This window comes from Camelus bactrianus, chromosome 26 (assembly GCF_048773025.1).
Source record: "Camelus bactrianus isolate YW-2024 breed Bactrian camel chromosome 26, ASM4877302v1, whole genome shotgun sequence".
Taxonomy (NCBI): domain Eukaryota; kingdom Metazoa; phylum Chordata; class Mammalia; order Artiodactyla; family Camelidae; genus Camelus; species Camelus bactrianus.
This window is the reverse complement of record NC_133564.1, coordinates 29,637,680-29,657,126: the sequence shown is the minus strand read 5'-3', so window position 1 is coordinate 29,657,126 and position 19,447 is coordinate 29,637,680. Positions and strand designations below refer to the sequence as shown.

Genomic DNA, 19,447 nt, shown 5'->3' with positions numbered 1-19,447 from the left:
GTGAAATCCCCAAGGCAGAGAGCTGCTCACATTTGGGCCCCCATGGCCGTTCACACAAAGGAACACTGGACAAACACCCGGGGCACAGGTTCAAGGAGACTAAGTTGGCCGAGGCTCAGGGTCTTCCCTTTGACACTTGCAGGGAAGGGGGCCACAGAGCAAAGGGGGCTGAGTCACTGGGCACGTTTGGGGGGCAGGGACACAGCCCAGAAAAGAGGCAGCACCCACCGCTGAAAAACAAGAGATGGAGAGCAGCAGAGCTGAAGCCCAGCCCGTCTGTCATAGACCAGGCTGCACCGTTCCCTCCTCTGAGCTGTGCGATGAAGGTAAGACTTGCTCTGCTTACCTGACATGATCCGTGTGACTGTCAAGTGAGATACACAGAAAGTGTTGACAAGCACTGGACACATAGTAGTCGATGTTAGCTAGACTTGAAAAGAGCTCAGACAGGGGCCAACTCTGGGCCCTAGGGCGAAGGTGGCTTTTATTTCCTTTCTTGGGAAGGGAGGGAGGGGAGTTTTTCCACACCGACCTAAGGAAGGGGCGGGTGCGCCCCCAGAGGACGGGGCCGGAAGAGCCGAAGGACCATTCAGAAGGGCTCCTGTCTGTGTCCACTGGCTTGCCCTGGGCTGCAGGGTGTGCCTGAGGTCCCTCTCCTTGGGGTGACAGCTCCTGCAGGGAGGGAGGCACATGGAGGTAATCTGCTGGTGTCCATGAAGAGGAAGGGGGAGCAGGTGCCCTGAGTGAGGGAGCAAGGGGCTGGGGTGGCCGACCCCGCGCCCTACGCCTGCGCAGGATGGTCGCTTGCTTAAGGCCTGGCTGGTGTGGCTCTTCTCCCGAGAGGGGCCATTGGAGCCCAGAGGCATTGCTTCATCCGATGGCTGGTCCTTCAAATGTCCATCTCAAACTGTGACTCTTCACCTGGGGAGAGATGGGACAGAGGGTCAGGTGAGCCATGGGCACATGGTAGGGCTGACATTCTAGAGGCCAGGAAGAGGCACGGCCTTCCGACCCGTTGTTCCTAAGAGGAAAGCAGGGGCCAGGTTTGTGCTGCCAAAGAGTCCAAGCAGAACTAGGAGTTCCTGGAAATATATTCCTGGAAATACTCTCTTCCCCAACCCCAAGTGAACAGCGGAGTGGGGAAGGTAGAGCTCAGTGGTAGAGGGCATGCCTAGCATACAGGAGGTCCTGGGTTCAATCCACAGTACCTCTATTCACATAAATAAATATAAACAAACAAACAAACCTAATTCCCCCTCCCTGAAAAATAACAAAACAAAAAACCCACAAATGAACAGTGGAGAAACCACATCTCCCCACAGGAGAGGTGACAGCCCTGAATTTTGTAAAATTTTTATTATTTTTAATAAGAGTGAATGGTTCCTTGGGATTTGAAATACATGCAACTCCACGGACAAACATTCCTTAAACATGAAACCTGTTTGAACACACGTGCCAGCTTCTGGGTTAGAAACGGCACCGTAACCTACTAGGCGTACATCCGATCACCCACGGAGCAGCCTAACCTCGCAGTAAAGCAGTCGCCTGGGTAATTGAGCCACTCACTGCCTTCACCCAACTTTTACCATTAAATTTTCTAAATAATTCAGGCTGCAGAAGGTTGTTTCCCTTTTCATGGAAAGCCTCGTTCCTGATCTCCAGGGCCAGGCTGCTCCAAGGTTCCCCATGGCAGGATGCCTGCTCTGACCCCCACAGGGGAACAACTCTTCTTCTGGTTCTGTGTACACAATACGTGGATCCAAGGGCAGGCGCCTTGGCTTCTTATATCCAGTTAAGCAAAATGGAAAATTACGTCCCTCCCTCTCCACTACACCCCATCCCAGCAACCGTGGGGACTGCCAGGCTGTTACTGAGGGGGTCAGAGCTGTGCGCCGGGGGAATTGCTGGGCTGACCTGCATTTGTTTGGGGACAGAGCAGCTCTAGAAACTGGGAGGGAACAGGGTGTGCAAGTGAAGGTGATGAACAGCCTTCAGGTACTGGTGACATGCCAATTTCAGGCGTCGACAACCTCCACATCCTCAACGTCCAGTCGTTGGTTTGAGGCAGAAAGCTGGGGACCGACCACATGAGTCTATCCATCCTTCTCTTAGTCCTTTAACAAAGGGCAGGGAGCAAGGCTGCCTGGGGGGAGCCAGTCCCTCCTACCGCTCTCTGTGTGTGCCCAGGGCCACCCCTCTTCCATCCACTGCTCCCTGAGTCTGAAGGTGAGGCAACCCTGGCCCATCTCGGGTGGCAGGGTTCCCAAGGTAATTATGAATCACATCCTGCCAGCCCCGGAGAGATGGTTCTGCTGCTGTCAGCAGAGCCAGTCCAGCCCAAGGTCCCAGCTGCTTCCTGTCTGGGCTTGATAGACTGCCTTCCGGTGAAGGGTCAGCAGGTTCCAGGCTGACTCAGGTTGTATGCAAGGGCTTATGCTGCATCCTCCCACAGCGGGAGCGCTCGGTCCCGATGCCACAGAGAGTGAATTCACACACACCTCTGCCAGGTTGGCTGCTCTGATTACCAGATGGGGAGGCAGGGAGCTGGGTGGAGGGGAGAGGGGCAGACACCAGGAAGGACCCCCATGTCAAACCTGCAGAAATACCAGGGAAAAGAGCTGTCAATCCAGAGACTACCTCTAAACCAGGGTGTAAGAGAAGGGACAAAGACCACTGCTATCGGCTCTTGGATCAGCCTGCCTTCCCCTCCTGGAGGTGTACTTTTGCTTTGCTAATAAAATCTTTAAAAGCTTTTGCTACACACACACACACACACATATATAAACCCTGCAGAAACAACTCATTTCACTGTTTCTACTGTCTTCATGGAGAACCATGGACAACACCCTGACAGAAGGCGCCCTAGATGCCTTTCTGATCCAGACATGTGATTTCCTAGAGGGTGAGGACACGGCGCCTTTGATAAGGCACCTCCCGCACACTGAATGTCGTGGGTATGTTCCAAGTGTTGCAGACACATGGACAGGCTTCAGGGACAATCATATAAAGGTTATCAAAGTGCTTATCAAAGTGGCTGCCTGCTCCCCTCTCATTTCAAACAAGCTCTTCACCAGTGAGATTACTGATGAGGCCAAATCGCCTTTAGTGTTCCTGGGCCCCTCTCACGGGGAAAGTTGGTCCAGATGAAAGTTCTACAGCCCCGCCCCCCCACCCCCACCCCGACATCTGGGCTCTGGGCCACTCCACGGAGGGTGGGGCAGTCACCATCATACCCCACCTTGGAATTCCCTCGACCAGATGGGACCGCACACGTTCCCTTCCCCAGCTGCCACTCACCGCCCGCCGGCTTGTCCTCTGGGCTGCTGCGCAGGTGGTTCTGGCTGGCTTCCATGGGAGGCTCCTCACCCGTGGGGCTAGTGACCCCCGGGATGGTGGGCAGGTCCCGCGGGGGCGTTCTGGTCACAGGTGAGTTCCGACACTCCATCAGGAACTTCCGGTCGTAGATGATCCTGGTACCTGGAAGGGGGCGGGGACACTGATTAAGCCGTCTCAAAGCCGCCCTACATGCTCTTTTTCCCACTTCTTTGAGGCGTGACTGCAGCAGAGGTATCTGGTTTTCCTGCAAAAGCCTGGGCAGAGGAGTGAGGCTCACTCCATGCCTGGCTGCAGCCCAGGACTCTGCTGCCACCAAACTGCCCTGACTCCCATCCGCGGGCACTCCGATAGCCACCTGAACGCATCCTTCCTTCCCTGTGCTCTCACCTCAGAGCTCATCAACTCACTCCCCGACTCTGTGCTTGGTGTTAAAACTCAGGACCATCACATCTGACAGCGGAGAAAGTGCGTTTTTTAATGCATTTTTCGATTCCATCCTCACAGGCCCTTGTGGGGTATCCAGCATTTTAAACTCCATTTTACAAAGGAGCAAACAAAAAATTAAGTGATCCCTCTAGCTAGTAAAAATGAGAACTTTTCCTGCCCGAACTCTGTGGAAGAGTGACACCCGGGATCTCCCACCCCACAGAGGCTCTCTGTAACTAACTCAGCCCACCTCCCCTGACCACCCCTCTCTGTCCCCCACTCCGCCTGGCAGCCGTTTCCCCATCCACTCTGACGTGTCACTACCCTTCAGGGTTGGTACACAGTCTGCACTCCATTCCTTTAATTTTCACTCTCCTTTCTCAAATGTCACCCTAGGGGGTGGCAACCATGTCTGATAGAATTATTGACTATCCTTAAACCAACCCAGGACCCCTCCAGTCAGGACAGCTCCTTGAGAGACACTTATAAAGGAGTGTTTTCTCAAGCAGAGGACCCAGGAGCCTTGTGGGAGGCCAACTGATTTATCAAATAACAGTGAAGAGTGAGGTTATTCAGGACTGGTCCTTGTATGATCTTATCTCTAAAGCACCAGTGTCCCCCAGTAATATAGCACCTCCCTCATAAATGCTGATAACTCCCTTCTCAACAAAGGGCAGGCCTCAGGCTCAAAGCCTGTAGCAGGCAGAGGAATCCAGCTAGAATTTAAAACTGTCTTGTTGTCATTGTATTTCTTTTTATAGCTACCTTCTATTTATGGCAAGTGAATCTGGTTTTCCATATATAGTTGTGACATCAAGCTTCTGTTTAATATATACAATAGGCTATAATTTAACATGATAAGAGTACATGTAATATGTTTCATAATGTGTAATATACATAATCAAATAGTAAAAACTAAATTTAAAAGGGAAGATGAGGTGAAGAGAAATACCAAATATGTGTCTACAAGTAGAATGCAAGGTAGAGACTGCAGATGACACCAGAAATGGACACGACATTGGAAACTGACTATACTGCAATAAAAAAAAATATACAAAAATAAGTAACACAAATGCAGATTAAGAAAAAAGGCTGCAGACGGACAGTGAACGATCCCAGGTTAGAACCAGGCTTCCAGGACTTCAGGCACGCCCTTCCTTGTCAAGGCCCTGAAATCTCTCCCTCACTGAAGGGCTCTGATGAGTGACACTCCAAAGCTGAGATTCACTTCTCGATGTTAGGCACTGTCTGCCTATTATCCCCTGGAGAGGAGAGGGACCAATTTGCATCTCTGAGCTCTGACACGAGTTAATGAGACTGGGCTGCTCCCAGGGCTGAGGAGGACCCGGAATTGCTGAAGAGCAGAGGATGGAGAGAGATACGTAAGGATGAACTTGGCCGACTTGTTCCTGTTGGCCCGGTCAGACTCCGGCCTGTCTAGGCGGCCACCCGGTCTTCCTCTCCTCGTCTGGCAGGCAATGATGAGAGGGCTGACTGCCCTCCTCTCATCCCTAGGAGGACTAAAGTTCACAGCTCACGTTTCTTAGGGGGAGGGGCGCCCGGCCAAGAGCACAGAACCCGAGCTAGACTTTAGGCTCTGCTGCCGACCCTGTGCCTCTGTGCCCGCCCCTCCCCCTTTGGGCCTCACCTGTGACACGCAGGTTCCTCATCTGCCACATGGAGGGCTGCGGGCTTCACATGCGCAGCGTGAAGGCTGTGAGGCAAGCCCAGTGAGCTACAAATGGAGAAAATGGTGCCGTCTCCTTGAGGGGGCATGTCCTGGCTTCACAGATGGGAGGGACCACTTTTCTCTGTTTCTCAGTCCTCCTGGCCTGGCACCTTACCTCTTTATCCCTCTGCCCCCTCTCACCTTAGCTTCTTTGTTGGTTTGCCCACCACAGAGTAGGGACCCAAGAGCTGTAGATTCAATCGTCTCAAAAAACAAACAAACAAACCGGAAAAAAAAAAAAAAAACACCTGGAGGTTGGCAGTTTCTGGGGAGGTTCTATAAAGTTCACTAGCCCCCAGCGATTTTTTTTTTAAATATTTGTGGTAAGATAGAAATAACAAAATTTACCACCAGAACTATTTTTAAATGTAGTTGACTGGGGTTCAGCACACCCACATTGTTGGGCACCCATCTCCAGGACTCTCCATCTTGCACAACTGAAACTCTATCCATGAAATAAACTCCCTGCCCCCTCCCCCAGCCCCTGGCAACCCCGTTCTGCTTTCTGTCTCTCTGAGTTGGACTGTTCTGGGTATCTCACGTAAGTGGAATCCCACCGTATTTGTTCTGTTGTAATCGGCTTGTTTCACTTAGGATAATGTCCTCAAGCTTCATCCTAATGGTTGGGCCATGTGGGCATTTCCCTCCTTTTAAAGGCTGAATAGGAGGATGTGTTCTACCCAAATCGGAGAAAGGCGAGGGGCTTCTGGGAACCCGCAGTCAGTCAGCAGCTATGTGGCAGGGCCAGAACAACCAAACTCTGCTCATTTAGGAAAGAGGAAAAGGTGGGGAAGAAATCCAGAAGTCTAACTTTATGCGTGAAATCATACTAAGGCATTTTAGAAGGGCTTTCGGGTGTGGGAAGGACTGACTTGAAAGAAAACTAAGCGTATTTTTAAATGAAGCCATTATTAACTCTATTTTTTTAAGTTGTAGAAAAACAGAAATGCTATTGTTGCAAATTATTTGGCCTCTCAAGAGTCACAGTAATAAAAATAATATGTAATATGAAAGCAACCTAAGTATCCATCAACAGGTAAATGGATAAAGATAATGGTATATTATGGTATATATAAATGGTATATATGCACACAATGGAATAGTACTCAGCCATAAAAAAGAATGAAATTCTGCCACTTGCAACAACATGGATGGACTTAGAGGGCTTTATGCTTAGTGAAGTAAGTCAAACTGAGACTCTCTGCAGGGCTGGGGAAGGAGTGGTGAGCTCACCCCCCAGCACCTCTCCAGCAGTGTCTAGCCCCATCCACACTGGACTTTAACTCCAGGAGCTGTATTCAAGGAGGGGACTACCTCAACCTAGGGACAAGTGTTAACCTTCACCCACACAACTGCCAATGTTTGTTCAACCCTGTGCCCGGAGAGTAGGTCATGTATTCACTCACTGAACCCCTTTGGACCACAGCATGCCAGGTGTGAGGGACCCAAGGGACAGTGAGACAGAGTAACAGCTCCCTGATCTCAGACACACAGTTTAGCTGGAGGAGAAAGACCTGGAAACAAACAAGTATAGTCAAGTATGTGGTGTCTAAAAACAGAAGCATAGGTGGGGACCTGACAGGGACAGGAAGGGATCTATTCCGTGTGTAGCTCTGGTGACAGAGAAACCAAGCCCCTTGACCCTAAACCCCAGAGCCAGAGAAGCATCCATGTCACCCCAATTCTGCACTGCCCCCAAGTGGGGGGTGGTCCATGGGAGATGTGGTCTGAGGATGACCCAGGAGGTAATGGAGGTGCAGAGCAGGGGAATCCAGAACCTGTCACCCAGCAGAGCTGGGGTGGGGGGGAGAGAGGCAGACACCCCCCCCACCAAACACTTCAAATCATTTGTGTAGCTGAGATTCTGTTGGGTGCTGGGAGTTCACAGTTGGGTCTTAAACTACATGTAGAGAATAACTCAGGCTGTCTTCTAACGGAAAGCACATTTAAATGCATCACCTAACAACATGAGGACAGTATAAGCCCAGCCGGCTGCCAGAGGTCCCAGGGCCGCGGAGGCGGAGGGTGGGAACATCATCACTGGGGGATGAACACCTGCTGCTCTTCCTACAGCCTAGTGGTTAGAGACCCGGCTCTCCCATGTGCTGGCGCAGACAACTCTGGGCATTATTACTCCATTACATCTCTGTGCCTCAATTTCTTCTTCTGTAGAATGGGGACCGTGGCGATGCAACAGTTCAACCTCATAGGGTCACTGTGTGGGTCATCACAGTGGCTGGATACAAAGTAAGCCCTAACCAAACAAATCCCCATTATTGCCAGGACCAGTGTGGCTTAACTGATGTATTTTACTCTTTATTCAGTCCCATTTACACCAGGAATCAGTTATATGGGGGCCAAAAAAAAAAAAAAAAAAAAAAAAGCTGGGACAAATCAGTGGGAGGTAAGCAACCCTGCAAAGAGAATTGGGGGAGAAAAAGGGGAGATAGATGGGGAGATGGGGGAGGGTAAGGGCATCTTCCATCCTTCTTCAGTTCACAGAAACAGGCTTCAAGAACCACCATGAGCTTTGGCATGTCTGGTAACCACTGTTCTCTGGGACTTTAAAACTCCAGATGTGCACCTAAGGCAAGAAAGGCATTTTTCCTCTAGGCAGGCTTTGTGGTGAGGATCTGTTTGCTGGGGTTGATAAAGCCACCCAAACTACCCCCCCCCCCCCGCCCCGGTCTGGTTTCCTCACCGTAAACAAGGGCTTGTTCTAGGCTCATTCAAACTATTTTTAAAGCACCAACCCCAGGCCAGGCTTTGTAGGTACTCTCTAGGGTCTATTCCAGCTCTGACATGCAACCATTTATTTTTAGAGTCTTCTTGTGGGCAGGTGCTTAAAGGGGTACAACCAGCCCCAGGCTTGGAGGGAGAAGTTCTGGGTTCAAACCTGAGTTGTGGGGGAGGGTATAGCTCAGTGGTAGAGTGCTATGCTTAGCAGAGATCCTGGGTTCAATCCTCAGTACCTCCATTAAAAAAATAAATAAATCTGAAAACAAAACAAAACCGCCCTGAGACCCGGCTTTATTCCTCAGCTCTAGGAGGAGGGTACTGACAAGATCCTCCCCGGAGTATCGTGAAGATCGCATCACCACGTCAGCACTGCCTGGCTGTAAGCTCCGTGTGCTCCTCAATTCCCACCCCCCTGCCCCCGGCTGGCCAAGGGAGACACATTATCCTCAACTCATAGACAGGGACTGAAGCTCAGAAAGGCTGGCCCCTTGCAGCCTCTGACCCTAAACACCAACCTCTGTTGAAATTAGGAAGGTGCCTGGTGTGGAGTCAGCCGGCTGGAGCTCTCAGGGATCATAAAACCCCCACCCCTGGGCTCTCTGTGTGCCTGGAGCCTACTGACACCTTAACCCCCACTCCCCACTGCAGGATCCTTCCCATACCTGCATTTCTGCAAGATATAAAACATCTTCTCTAGATGTGTTTACCCTAACAAGACTCATGGCCCCAGGAGATAGCCCGGCTCACAACACCCTAGGCAGACAGGCCTCACATCCTGCTCTTATCAAAGTCGTAAAACCTACTGTTCAGAGAAGTCTGGACAGATCTGACAATCAACCAGGTACCTGTGCAAGAATGGATCATGCAGCCCCTGCTCCTTGTGTAAATTGCCCCTTCCCCCAATAAAAGACCCTGCACGCCTATCCCGGGGGCGCTCACGCAGGCACCTCTCCCTGCGTGGCCCACTGTCACCTACAGCAGTGTCCCTGTTAAACTTTCCTAAACTCTTCTCGAGCTCTGGTAATTCTTCACCAACCCGAGCATCACCAGTGCCGTGTGTGCCCACAACACCTGGGCCGGTCCTGGCAACTGGAAAACCACGGGGGTCTGCAAACTTCTAAGTATCCTTCTGCGTGTTTGGCCAGAACACGGTGTTCCGAGAGGGAGGCCTCTCCATCTGCCCACTCCCCGGGGATGCAGCTCCTGTAAATCCAGACGAGCTGGTCCCCGGCTTTCCGTGGAGGCCCCCCCCGCCACCCCCCGCAGAAGCATTCTTCCCCTGAGCGGAGGACGTGAGGACGGGAGGCCCAGCAAGAGTACAAGAACGGAATTCCTAGAACTGCTGTCCCCATTCCAGGGAAGGGAGAGCATTTCACAACAGGGCCCGGTGGGGGTGCGAACGCCCGTGCTCAGACACAAGCCAGCAGCGTGGGCCACGCCCTCGGGCGGGGTGACACCCAGCTCGCACCAGCAGTGCCTGTCAACCAGGAGGCAGGTGCATGCGGTGCCGGGTCCACCAGGGCTCTCCCTCCCCGTCCCCTACGCACCAGGCAGGGACTGCGTGCATCTGGGCAGCTTTTCTTGCGGGGCAGTCTGTTTAGCAAGAGGAGCAGACTTGCCTGGGAGAGAATCCTGGTGAGAGAAGCAGAGCGTGCTGTCTCCAAGATTTCCCTTCGCCCCTGGCACCACCAGCTCTGCAGAGACCCCCGATCGGGATGCTGCTCTGAGGCCAGGAACCTTAGGCAGGTCCAGGAGTAACAATGAGACCAGCAGTGAGTGACAAAAGGGCTCGCCAAAGGGCCTTCCAGCTAGTCCCTCCCTTCAGACACCATCAGGGAACAGGCCCGTTTATTTGCAAATTAAGCAGGAGGGACATGGCTTTCAAAGAAACAGGTCAGGACAAAATAGCTGAAGGAATCCTAAGGGCTAGCCAAGCTTCTTCCTTTCCCCATGCACCTGTGCAGAGCAGGGTAAAGCTACCCCGAAATTCACCATCAACTCTTCTGAATGCCCCCCCCAGCCGTTACACAGCTGCAAATGCGGCCCCTGGAAGGGGGAAGGGCCCTGCTTTTGGAGTGAATTGCATCCCCCCTAATTCACAAGTTGAAGTCCCAACCCAGGGTACCTGGGTGTAACTATATTTGGAGATAAGGTCTTTTAAAGAGGCCATTATGTTAAAATGAGGCCATTAGGGTGGGGCCCTAAAACAATACGCTGGTGTCCTCGTAGCGGGAGAGAGAGATTCCACGGAGGGAAGGCCACGTGAAGAGGCGGCAAGAGGGCTGCAAGCGGGGGAGGGGTGGAGGTGGGGTGGAGGGGGCTTCAGGATAAACCAACTCTGCCGGCACTTTGATCTTGGACTTGCAGCTTCTAGGTCGAGGAGAAAATTTCTGTTGTTTAAACGACCCAGTCTGAAGGCTTTGTTATGACAGCCCTAGCATATTGGCCCACTCTCCCCTTTTGTTCGGAAGAGCAGAGGAGACCCATTCACTGGCACACGTTCTTTAAGGCAAGAGACCCAGGTCTTAACCTCCATGCTGCATGCCTCACTGGGTACACACCGCGTGTGAACCCACCTGCACCTCCCGGGATGCTCACCCCTACCCACCTTTGGACCCCTGGGCTCAGAAACTCGACTCTACTCTGTCATCAGTACTCCAGGAAAATCAAGGATGTTCAAATGGGAGTGCTGGGTACGGCTGGGTAAGCACAGGCTCCTCTGAAGGGTGTTCCCAAAGGCAGGTAGGTGGGCAGTGGTTAGTAAGAGGAGGTGGGACACCAGGCAAGAGTATGGCCCAGTGGCCTGGCACCAGGGCAGCTATACGGTTTACTCTGTGGAGCTGGCCCCAAAGCCTTGAAAACGGGGCATGGGGTCTGTGACTCAAGTGTTTTCAGGAAGGTGTCCCCCGTTCCTAAATCAACAACCGATTTAGGGGCTCATGTCCTGTCTGCTTCTACACCTGGCCCTTGCTCTGCTGGCCACACAGCAGGCAGGCAGGTAAATTCCCTCCAAGGGCTGTTCTTTGAGGCTCGGCCCTTGAGTAAGATCCTCTAAATGCGTGGCCCCCCTAGCGCCTCCCATCCCTGTTTGCACAAGCAGTTTCTCTCATTCAAAGGAGTTATTTCCCCATCTCTTTGAATTTGGGCTGACCCTACCTACAGTCTGCTTGGACCAATAGAACACAGTGTAAGTGACATTATGTGACTTCTGAGTCTAGTCCTTAAGGGGCCTTGGAAACTGCCACATAAATAAGCTCACATTAGGGGTAATGGTGGTATAGCTCAGTGGTAGAGCGCGTGTCTAGCATGCACGAGGTCCTGGGTTCAATCACCAGTACCTCCATTAAAGATAAATTACAAGATCTAATTACCACCCCCTCTCAAAAAAACAAGCTCACATTTGGAATGATATGAGACCACAAGGACAGAGAGAACTCTCAACCTTCTGGCTGTCCCCAGCAACACCCAGACAGGTAGCTAGGGCCATCCTGGACCTTCCAGCCCAAGGCAATCCAGCTGCCAACTGTATGCAATCAGATGAATGGACTCAGGCAAGATGATCAAAGGCGGCCCCGTGGGCCCAAAGAATGAAGAGAAATAACAGATTTTGGTTGTCATCCAAGTGACTGCATTTGGGGACGGCTTGTTGCACAGCAATGGCTGATGCTACAGCCATTCTCATCAAGGTAAGTATCTCTGTCCGGGCCTAATATCTGAGTTCTCCGCACCAACCTTCACGGCACAGGCAGTGGACTAGAAGGCCCACGTGCTGAGCATCCAAATGCCCGGGCAGATGCTACCTACTCCTGCCTAGTCAGCAATGCCGGGTGCAAACAAGGAAATAAAGAGCATTAAGCCCCGTGTCTAAGTCCCAGACCCCAAAACTGACTTGTTCAATATAAAAGTCCTCCTTCTACCTTCCGCTCCATAATAGTTGGGAAAGGTAATAACGCTGTCACCTGTAATACTGGGGGAAGTGGGAGAGTTCAGAGAAAGTTAATTCCTGCCCCTGGGACATTCCAAGATAAATCATTATACCCTGTAACTGACAGGACAGAAAAGAAAACTTAGACATTCGTACGAAGCCAGCTGAGACCCAGGCCTGCTGGTAGAGAAATTAGGTTACCCTGAGAATGCTGTCATTCCAGCGGTGTTTTCAACCCTTCACCTTCTAAACACCAGACGTGGCACTCTTGGTGGCAGCTACAAAGATGAGTAAGCTGGCTGGGAAAGAACTTCCTGTCTAACCCAGGGAACAAGCGTGTAAACAAACACACGTGACTCACTGTTCTGAATCACAGTGGAGAAAGAACACTGGCATGGATCTCAGTAAGACTGGAAAGTAACAGGTTTCCCTTTGTTTGGACAGGCAACAATCTCTGTGCACCAATGAACATTTTTTGTTCATTTCACCTTAGGAAGTAATCCTTTTTTCAGTAATGCTGCCCCTTCCGAACTCCTCTTCTGGAATGACATCAAATACAGATCCACAGGAGAAAATGCCTGTAATGTAAAGATTACTTTACACCAACAGACAAATATGGTCCCATCCTGCTGGCCCTTTTCATCAAATTTGGTAATGAAGGGCTTTTTTTTGCTCTTTCATGGAAAAAAAACAAAAACATCAAACTCCTTTTTCAAATAATAAAGCCCTGCCACCTTTGAGGATATTGAAAAAAACATATGTGTAAGCCTCTAAAAGCAATTCAGGTCCAACAGCTGTGTCTGCATTAGGAGGTAAGGCCGACCAGGCTGACTGCTTGGAGCAGGCAATTCTCACTTGAGGATCATACAAGTTCTATAAGCAAAGGGGGTGGGTGGGTGGGTGGGAAACGATGTCTACCTAATTGCTTCAGTCTGTAGATACAACTTCGATGCTTCTAATTCTACGTTAGGTTGTGTCTTCATCTTTCTAACTTCCAACCCAAGCCCTCGAGGTCAGACGGTCTTCCCATGCCAGGAAGGCCTTAAGAACAAGGAGGCTCACCCGCATTGGCGGGAGTTGGATGTTCTATGACAGGGTCCTCATCAAAGTCTTTAACGAGGCAAAGAGTGTGGAATGTTCTGAACACTTTAAAAGGAAGCTCAGGTCAGTGTAAAAAGAGGCCTATTATATTTCCCTCACTGCCTTCATGTCAAGTTCTTTTAATCTTTAATAATGAGACACTGTGACTAAGGCCTCGGGACACTGGCTGTGCTCTGGCTTCAGTGCTCAGCCCTCCCCACCCCCCTTCCCCGGCATGGTCTGTTCCACAGCCAGACCTGGGAGCTGCCCCAAGGTAAGCTTCAGGAGAACAGGCTTTGTTTGTCTAACCAAATAGGGTGCCATTAACACCTGTAGACCTACCTGCTTACCTCTGATTAACCTTATCCAGGTACAGGGCTGAGGTGTGACAACCACCTAAGCCACAACCCCAGTAGCTTTGGGGTCAAACATCCAACATGGAACTGGGAAAGTGGAGGTTGGCAGAGGGAGGCTGGAGAAAGCTTTCTGACACGCTCAAAGGTTCTGCTGGCTTATGGTGTTACTAGAGACTTTCAAGACTCCACGGATTCAAATATTCATATGTGACACTCTCTTAAGTAAATTTCTTGCAAGTTCTCCAGATCAGTGGCTCAACCTGTGGCAGGTTAATGACCGCAAAAAGCAAACCGGAATTATAGGAACAGAGATGGCTCAAATCATCTGCTGCTCCAGGGACAAACACTGCAGTGCCATTTCCAGCAGGAGTGACCAGCACTAACTCCAATAGCTTCTGACACCTCCTGTCCACACAGGGTATTGAAAGCCGGGCTCATGCCAAACCCAACCTCGAGAGACATTTACCTGGGTAGAAGCATCACTTTTTGTCAGACCGCAGCAGTCGGAAAGGATGAGGGCTGTCACTGTCCACTGTCCACTAATTCCTGAGTGCTCAGAGCGTGGTACTTACACCAATCTCTGAGAGCTACTGAGAAATGCAGACTCTTAGGCCTTACCCCCAATCTACAGAACCAGAATTCGCACTGAGATGAGGTTCCCCAGGTAATTCATATGCATGTTGAGAAACATTCTGGACTGTAGCAAAAGGGGGCCAGGAATGACCTTTTCTCATCAGGTCAAGCTTCTCTGTCCTGACAAAGGAGGCAGCTTTGGAGGAAGACTCTATGCCTTGACCAAGGCAGGCCAGGTTCACTGACCGAGGCAGAGGCAAGCCTGGATTCTCCGGGTTATGGACTGTGAGCTATGCCTCCCCAGCTGGACGCCCCAGACAATTAAGTGTTGGTTTTAGGTTTCTGGCACTGCTAGCTTTCTGCCTGTTGGCCTCAGAAACTAAGTTACACTCTGATGCAGAAGGCCCTTCCCGTCTCTCCCAACTAAAGACTTTCAAAAGGTGGGAGATGGGCTGAGATCTGCCCAAAACTCCCATTTCTCAGTTCTAAGTGAGAAGTGGATAAGAGTTCCCTGTAAACAGCACGGCTGCCAATCGCTTCCAACCTGACCTGACCCCATGTAGCAAGCAAGGTGCAAAGCAGGGCTACCTGAGCCTACCTGAACAGATCAAGCAGAGATCACACCTTCACTTGAACCCCCAGCTTGTCTGGAAAGGTCCCGGTGGACTCATTATGACACAGAAAAAGCAGAACGGCATAGACCATATAACATCCAGCTAGGAAAGAGAATTTGAGTCACCAGTGTAACAGTCGCTGGGAACTTTTCCTTGGATCGTTTTTATTAAGAAGAGACAGCATCTCTCCCCTCCACGCTTGGTTGCTATTTCTTGTTCAATCTGGGAAAATAGTATGATTCTGGGCACTGGACAGGTGGTTTTTAAGTTGGGGACTCAGTGCACGCGTTCCCTGGAATAAAGTGGCACGGTTGGACAAGAACATCTAAGATCCCCAACAGTTCTAACGTTGTATGTTTTGGATCAAACAGCCCAGGACCTTGGCTCTGGTTGTGCTCCCCTGAGGTGGGACTGTTGCCTGAGAAAATAAGCACGTGGCCCCGACGCTGGCAGGCGAAGAGTCTGCAGCCCCGCCCCGCGCCTCTCAGCCCAGCGCCAGAGGACCTGCGGCGTTTTTCTGAGTAGTTTGGGAAGAAGCGCTGGAAGAGGGCGCAGGGGAGGGGAGAAGGACAGAAGCGCGCGAGGGCAGTGCGAGGACGGGAGGGAAGTAGTGAGCCACGAGGATTTCATCATGCAAACGCGCGGGTAGATTTCATCAGCGTCAGTGCGCGGGGCTCCTGGGCTGGGAGGGAATGCCAAGCTCCCGAGAGCAGCCCAAGGCTAGCCCTCACCCGCACAAGCTCGGCTTCCTCTTCCTCATCCACCCTCTGGGAGGTCACACGGTCCCCCCTCCCCCCGGACAAAAGAACGTGTTTTTCTGCACAGCTCGGCCCGCGGTCTCAGGTCCCTCCCCGGAGATTCACACGCGTAAAAGGGCAATCTGCCACCCGTGCCGCCGAGGCGCTCCTGGAGCAGACGAGCACCCTCAGCCCAAAGCTGGGGGTGCCTCGGGAAGGAAAAAGAACTCTGCCAGAGTCATTTACCCCAACGGAGAAGGCCCATCCCACCCCACTAAAATCTTCAGGCCAGGCCTCTCCTGGATGGGTGGGCCATCCCGACCCCACCCTACTCTGCCTCTGAGCAGCCCCCAACACCCACAAGGGGCAGCACCCCTCGGCAAATGGCAGTCCTGGAAGCGTGCGTTTGTTTACGTGCGGGGACTCAGCTGTCTTTCCCAGAAAGAAGGAAACTAATGTGGCATTTTCAGCCGCGACTCTGGACGACGCACCCAGAAGGCAGGCGATGGGACGCGGCCCCCCACTCGCTCCGTGTGGCCCCCTCCGCGAAGCCGGTCTTCCCAATCACCGTGGCCCTGAGCCTGGTCGTCTCGTCCAGCTGCCAGTTCCCGATCCCTCCCACTCTGCCCAGTCCGTCCTCCCCACCGCGCGCACCCGCAGCCAGCGCCTACCTCCCGGGGTCGTGCTGAAAAGCGTGCCGCCGGGGGTGGTGCTGTAGTCCCCGGGCGGCAGTTGCACGCCGTCGCCGAGGACCACCCGGCGAGTGGCGGGGATGGCCCGGCTTGGGGTCTGGCTGCAGCTGCTGCCGCTGGACATGGTCTCCCGCGCGCTGCAGCCGGCAGCCGGAGCGTGGCCCTCTCGCCCCTCTGGCCTCGCTCCTCCCGGCTCGGGCCCGCCCCGCCCGAGACCGCCCCTTCCGCCCCTCGAGCTGACGCCCCCTGGGATTTGTAGTTCCCGCTGCGCCTCCGCCCAGCCCACCTCCCCCGGGCTCAGGGTTGGCGTCCCTGCCCAGCGCTGGGTGGGAGGCCCCCTACCCACCGCCTCCTGCGCGCCGTTGCCTGCGCCCGCCCCTGTGCCTTTCGGGTCCCTTGTGGGCCACGGTGGCAGAGACAGGTTGAGTGGACTGGCGGTCGGGAGGCTGACCTGGGTTAATGCCTCGCTGGGACCGAGGCGGGTCTCAGGCTGTGCAGGGATCCTAGCCGACTCGGCCCACTCTGGGAAGGCTAGTTTTAACACTAGGACATGAGGCCGGAAGGTCCCCTCAACCCTCCCTGTTCCGTGCACTAGTTCCTCAGATGAGAAAGTGGGGGTTGATTAGTCATTCATCAGTTCATTGAACATTTACGATGTGGCAGGCATGGAAGAGGGGCCAAGAATGCACATTCCTTGCCCCTAGAGGGTGTGGGAGGCGGCCACGTGGACAAACCACACAGCTGGGTGTTGAGGACTAAACCTGGAGCGAGGTGGGGCGGGGAGGGACTGGACGTTGGTAGGGGTGCGCGTCGGGGGAGGGGTAAAAGTTGGTCAAAGAAGGTTCCTAACAGCCCTTTGAGTTTGGGACCGTCGCCCCCCATGCTGCCTGAGGTTTAGTAGGCTCTCCTAAAACGAATGAATGAATGAATGAATGAATGAACGAACGAAAGGATGAATGACTCTTCAAGGAGATCTCTAATGCAGGACGGAAAAGCCTGCTCTGGCCACATCTTGTAAGGGAAGAGGAGACAGAAAAGTTTAAAAGGAACATCTGGCCGGATTGTAAAGGATTTTAAAAATGCCCCGGGGGTTTAGACCTTGTTCTCCAAGGGTAGGAGATATCAGAGATCTTTCAAGCTGGGGAGTGACACAGTTATCTTTTAGAAACATGACTGGTGGCTGTGGAGTTTGAGAATGGACTACAGGAGGGTGAGCTGGAGGTGGGAAGATAGACTGGGTTAAGTCACTCCTGAGCTAAACTCTAGGTCTCCACTGTCCAGTATGATAGCCTCTGGTCCCAGGTGCCCGCTGAGCACTTGGAATGTAGCTAATCCACAATTACAAGTGTAAAATGCACACTAGATTTATAAGACTTAGTACAAAAAAATAAAAATCTCAATAACTTGTTTTGTACTGAGTTAGAGGATAAAATAATATTTTTAATATATTGAGTTAAGTAAAATCTATTATTAAAATTATTTTCACTTGTGTCTTTTTACTTTTTTGGCAGGACCAGAAGAAATTTATATTTATGGCTCATAAAATTCTATTGGCTAGCGCTGCTCTAGAACGAGGTATGAAAGTGATCCTAAAGGTCTTAGAACTGTCCTCCCAGAAAACTATGGACTCATCAAATTTTAACATTATAGGGCATCCAGAACAATACTTACCATCTTATTAAAAAACAAAACAAACAAACAAAAAAAACCCCCAATAAACAGAGGCCCAGAGAGAAACAGGGTTTTACCTAAGATCACACAGCTGTGAAATGCCTGAGGCAGGACCAGAACCCAGTCTGACCTCCCTTTCAGGCCAGCCCTTTTCTCACCACAGGAGAGACCTTATAAGGACACCAGTCCCATCATAGAAGTCCCCACCCACATGACCTCATCTAAACCTTACTACAACCTTGCAAAGGCCCACATCTCCCAATACCACCCCATCTGTTGTTACCATCATGCATGAACTGTGGGCTGGACACATTCAGTCCATGACAGACAAGACCCTTGGTGACTCTTGCCTAGGGTGGGTCCAGCCTGCTTTTCTGGTTGGTGACCGTGCCCTCCTCCAGCTCCTCAGGAGGGGCTCCAATGTAACTACCCTCTCTTTCCCTTTTTCTGACTCCAACTGAACCCCAAAATTGTCTTCCAGCCTCAGTGGATCTCACAGAAAGCAATGCCTTCAGCCATGACATATTTGAACTCAAAGCTGATGGCACAGTGTTAATTCCACAGGTTTTGTAAAGAAAACATCCTGAGTTCACTATGTGACCTTTGCCAACCACTCTGAAATGCAATTTTCTCATCTGTAAAATGGAGGCAATGCTATCTACCTAGATAAAACGTGTAGCACAATGTTTGGGACATGGTGGGCTTCTGGAGAGTGTGGAGCTGTCTCAGAGCTCGCCTTTTGATTTCCAGGCCTGGGCTTCTGCCTGGGATTCTCCATTTCCGTTATCTGAGGCACAAAATGTGACATTTATTAAGTATCCTTGCACGGCCGGTAGATAGCCTGCCATCCAGACCTCAGGGTCAGTGGATTGGCTTGTACACATGAGAAAACATGCGGACGAATAAAAAGAAAAGAAAGACATGAGGGTGTGATGGGAAGGGGTGGCCCGATTTACTCTGCCAGAGCCACCCCAGAGCGTGGGAAGGGCTAGGGGAACCGAAGAGTCTCCCCTGAGGGCGAGAGGTTTACCCGCGGTTGGTTCCCAGCCTCTTGGCTGCTGGGCTAGCGCGCCCTCTAGTGGTCTTCTTACTGCAAACTTTTGGGTTTTGTTTTTTGTTTTTCCTGCCTCAGGTTTATTTGTACAAACAGGACAGGACATGAGCTCCATGCAGACAGCAGCCCAGGGGTCTCACCAGTCCTTCTATCCTCACATCAGCAGATGAAAGCTTCTCCTCTGGAGGCTTTTTGGGGGCCTGAGGGCCTTTGGGAGCCTGAGCTGGAACCTGAGCTCCAGCGGGAACTGCAGCTGCGGCCTTGGTCTGAGCCTTGACCTTGGCCTTTGGCAGGGAGAGCCTGAGATCCTTGGTGATATGGGCACGTTTCCCGAGCTTTGTGTGAGCAATGCAGGCAAGTCGACTGAGTGGATTTTTTAAAACTAGTGTGCACAGACCCCAAATAAAATGAAACCAGAGCATCACGTAATATTGGTGCAAGTTTGAGGAGTGGGGTTTTTAAACTCAATTTTAAGTGACTCGTTGTATCTTCCTGCTTCTTTATTTTATGGTAGA

General features: G+C 51.7%; 1 protein-coding gene across 1 annotated transcript; it reads right to left on the bottom strand.

Moving 5' to 3' along the window:
* Positions 1–458: 458 nt before the first annotated feature.
* Positions 459–16,417, bottom strand: EIF4EBP1 (eukaryotic translation initiation factor 4E binding protein 1). The gene is made up of 3 exons (XM_074353333.1): positions 16,187–16,417; positions 3,298–3,477; positions 459–921 (listed from the first exon to the last, which is right to left on the bottom strand). The coding sequence occupies exons 1-3, from the start codon at positions 16,329–16,331 to the stop codon at positions 890–892; spliced, it is 357 nt and encodes a 118-aa protein (XP_074209434.1). The 5' UTR covers positions 16,332–16,417; the 3' UTR covers positions 459–889.
* Between the last annotated feature and the right edge of the window lie 3,030 nt (positions 16,418–19,447).

Bases quoted from the DNA above. Each gene is read 5' to 3' on its own strand.
- EIF4EBP1 (XM_074353333.1), bottom strand. From the start codon at position 16,331: ATGTCCAGCGGCAGCAGCTGCAGCCAGACCCCAAGCCGGGCCATCCCC. The intron at 3,478-16,186 runs GTAGGCGCTGGC...GCCCCCTTCCAG, and splicing joins TTTCAGCACGACCCCGGGAG to GTACCAGGATCATCTACGAC. The intron at 922-3,297 runs GTGAGTGGCAGC...ATCTCTCCCCAG, and splicing joins AGAGGACAAGCCGGCGGGCG to GTGAAGAGTCACAGTTTGAG.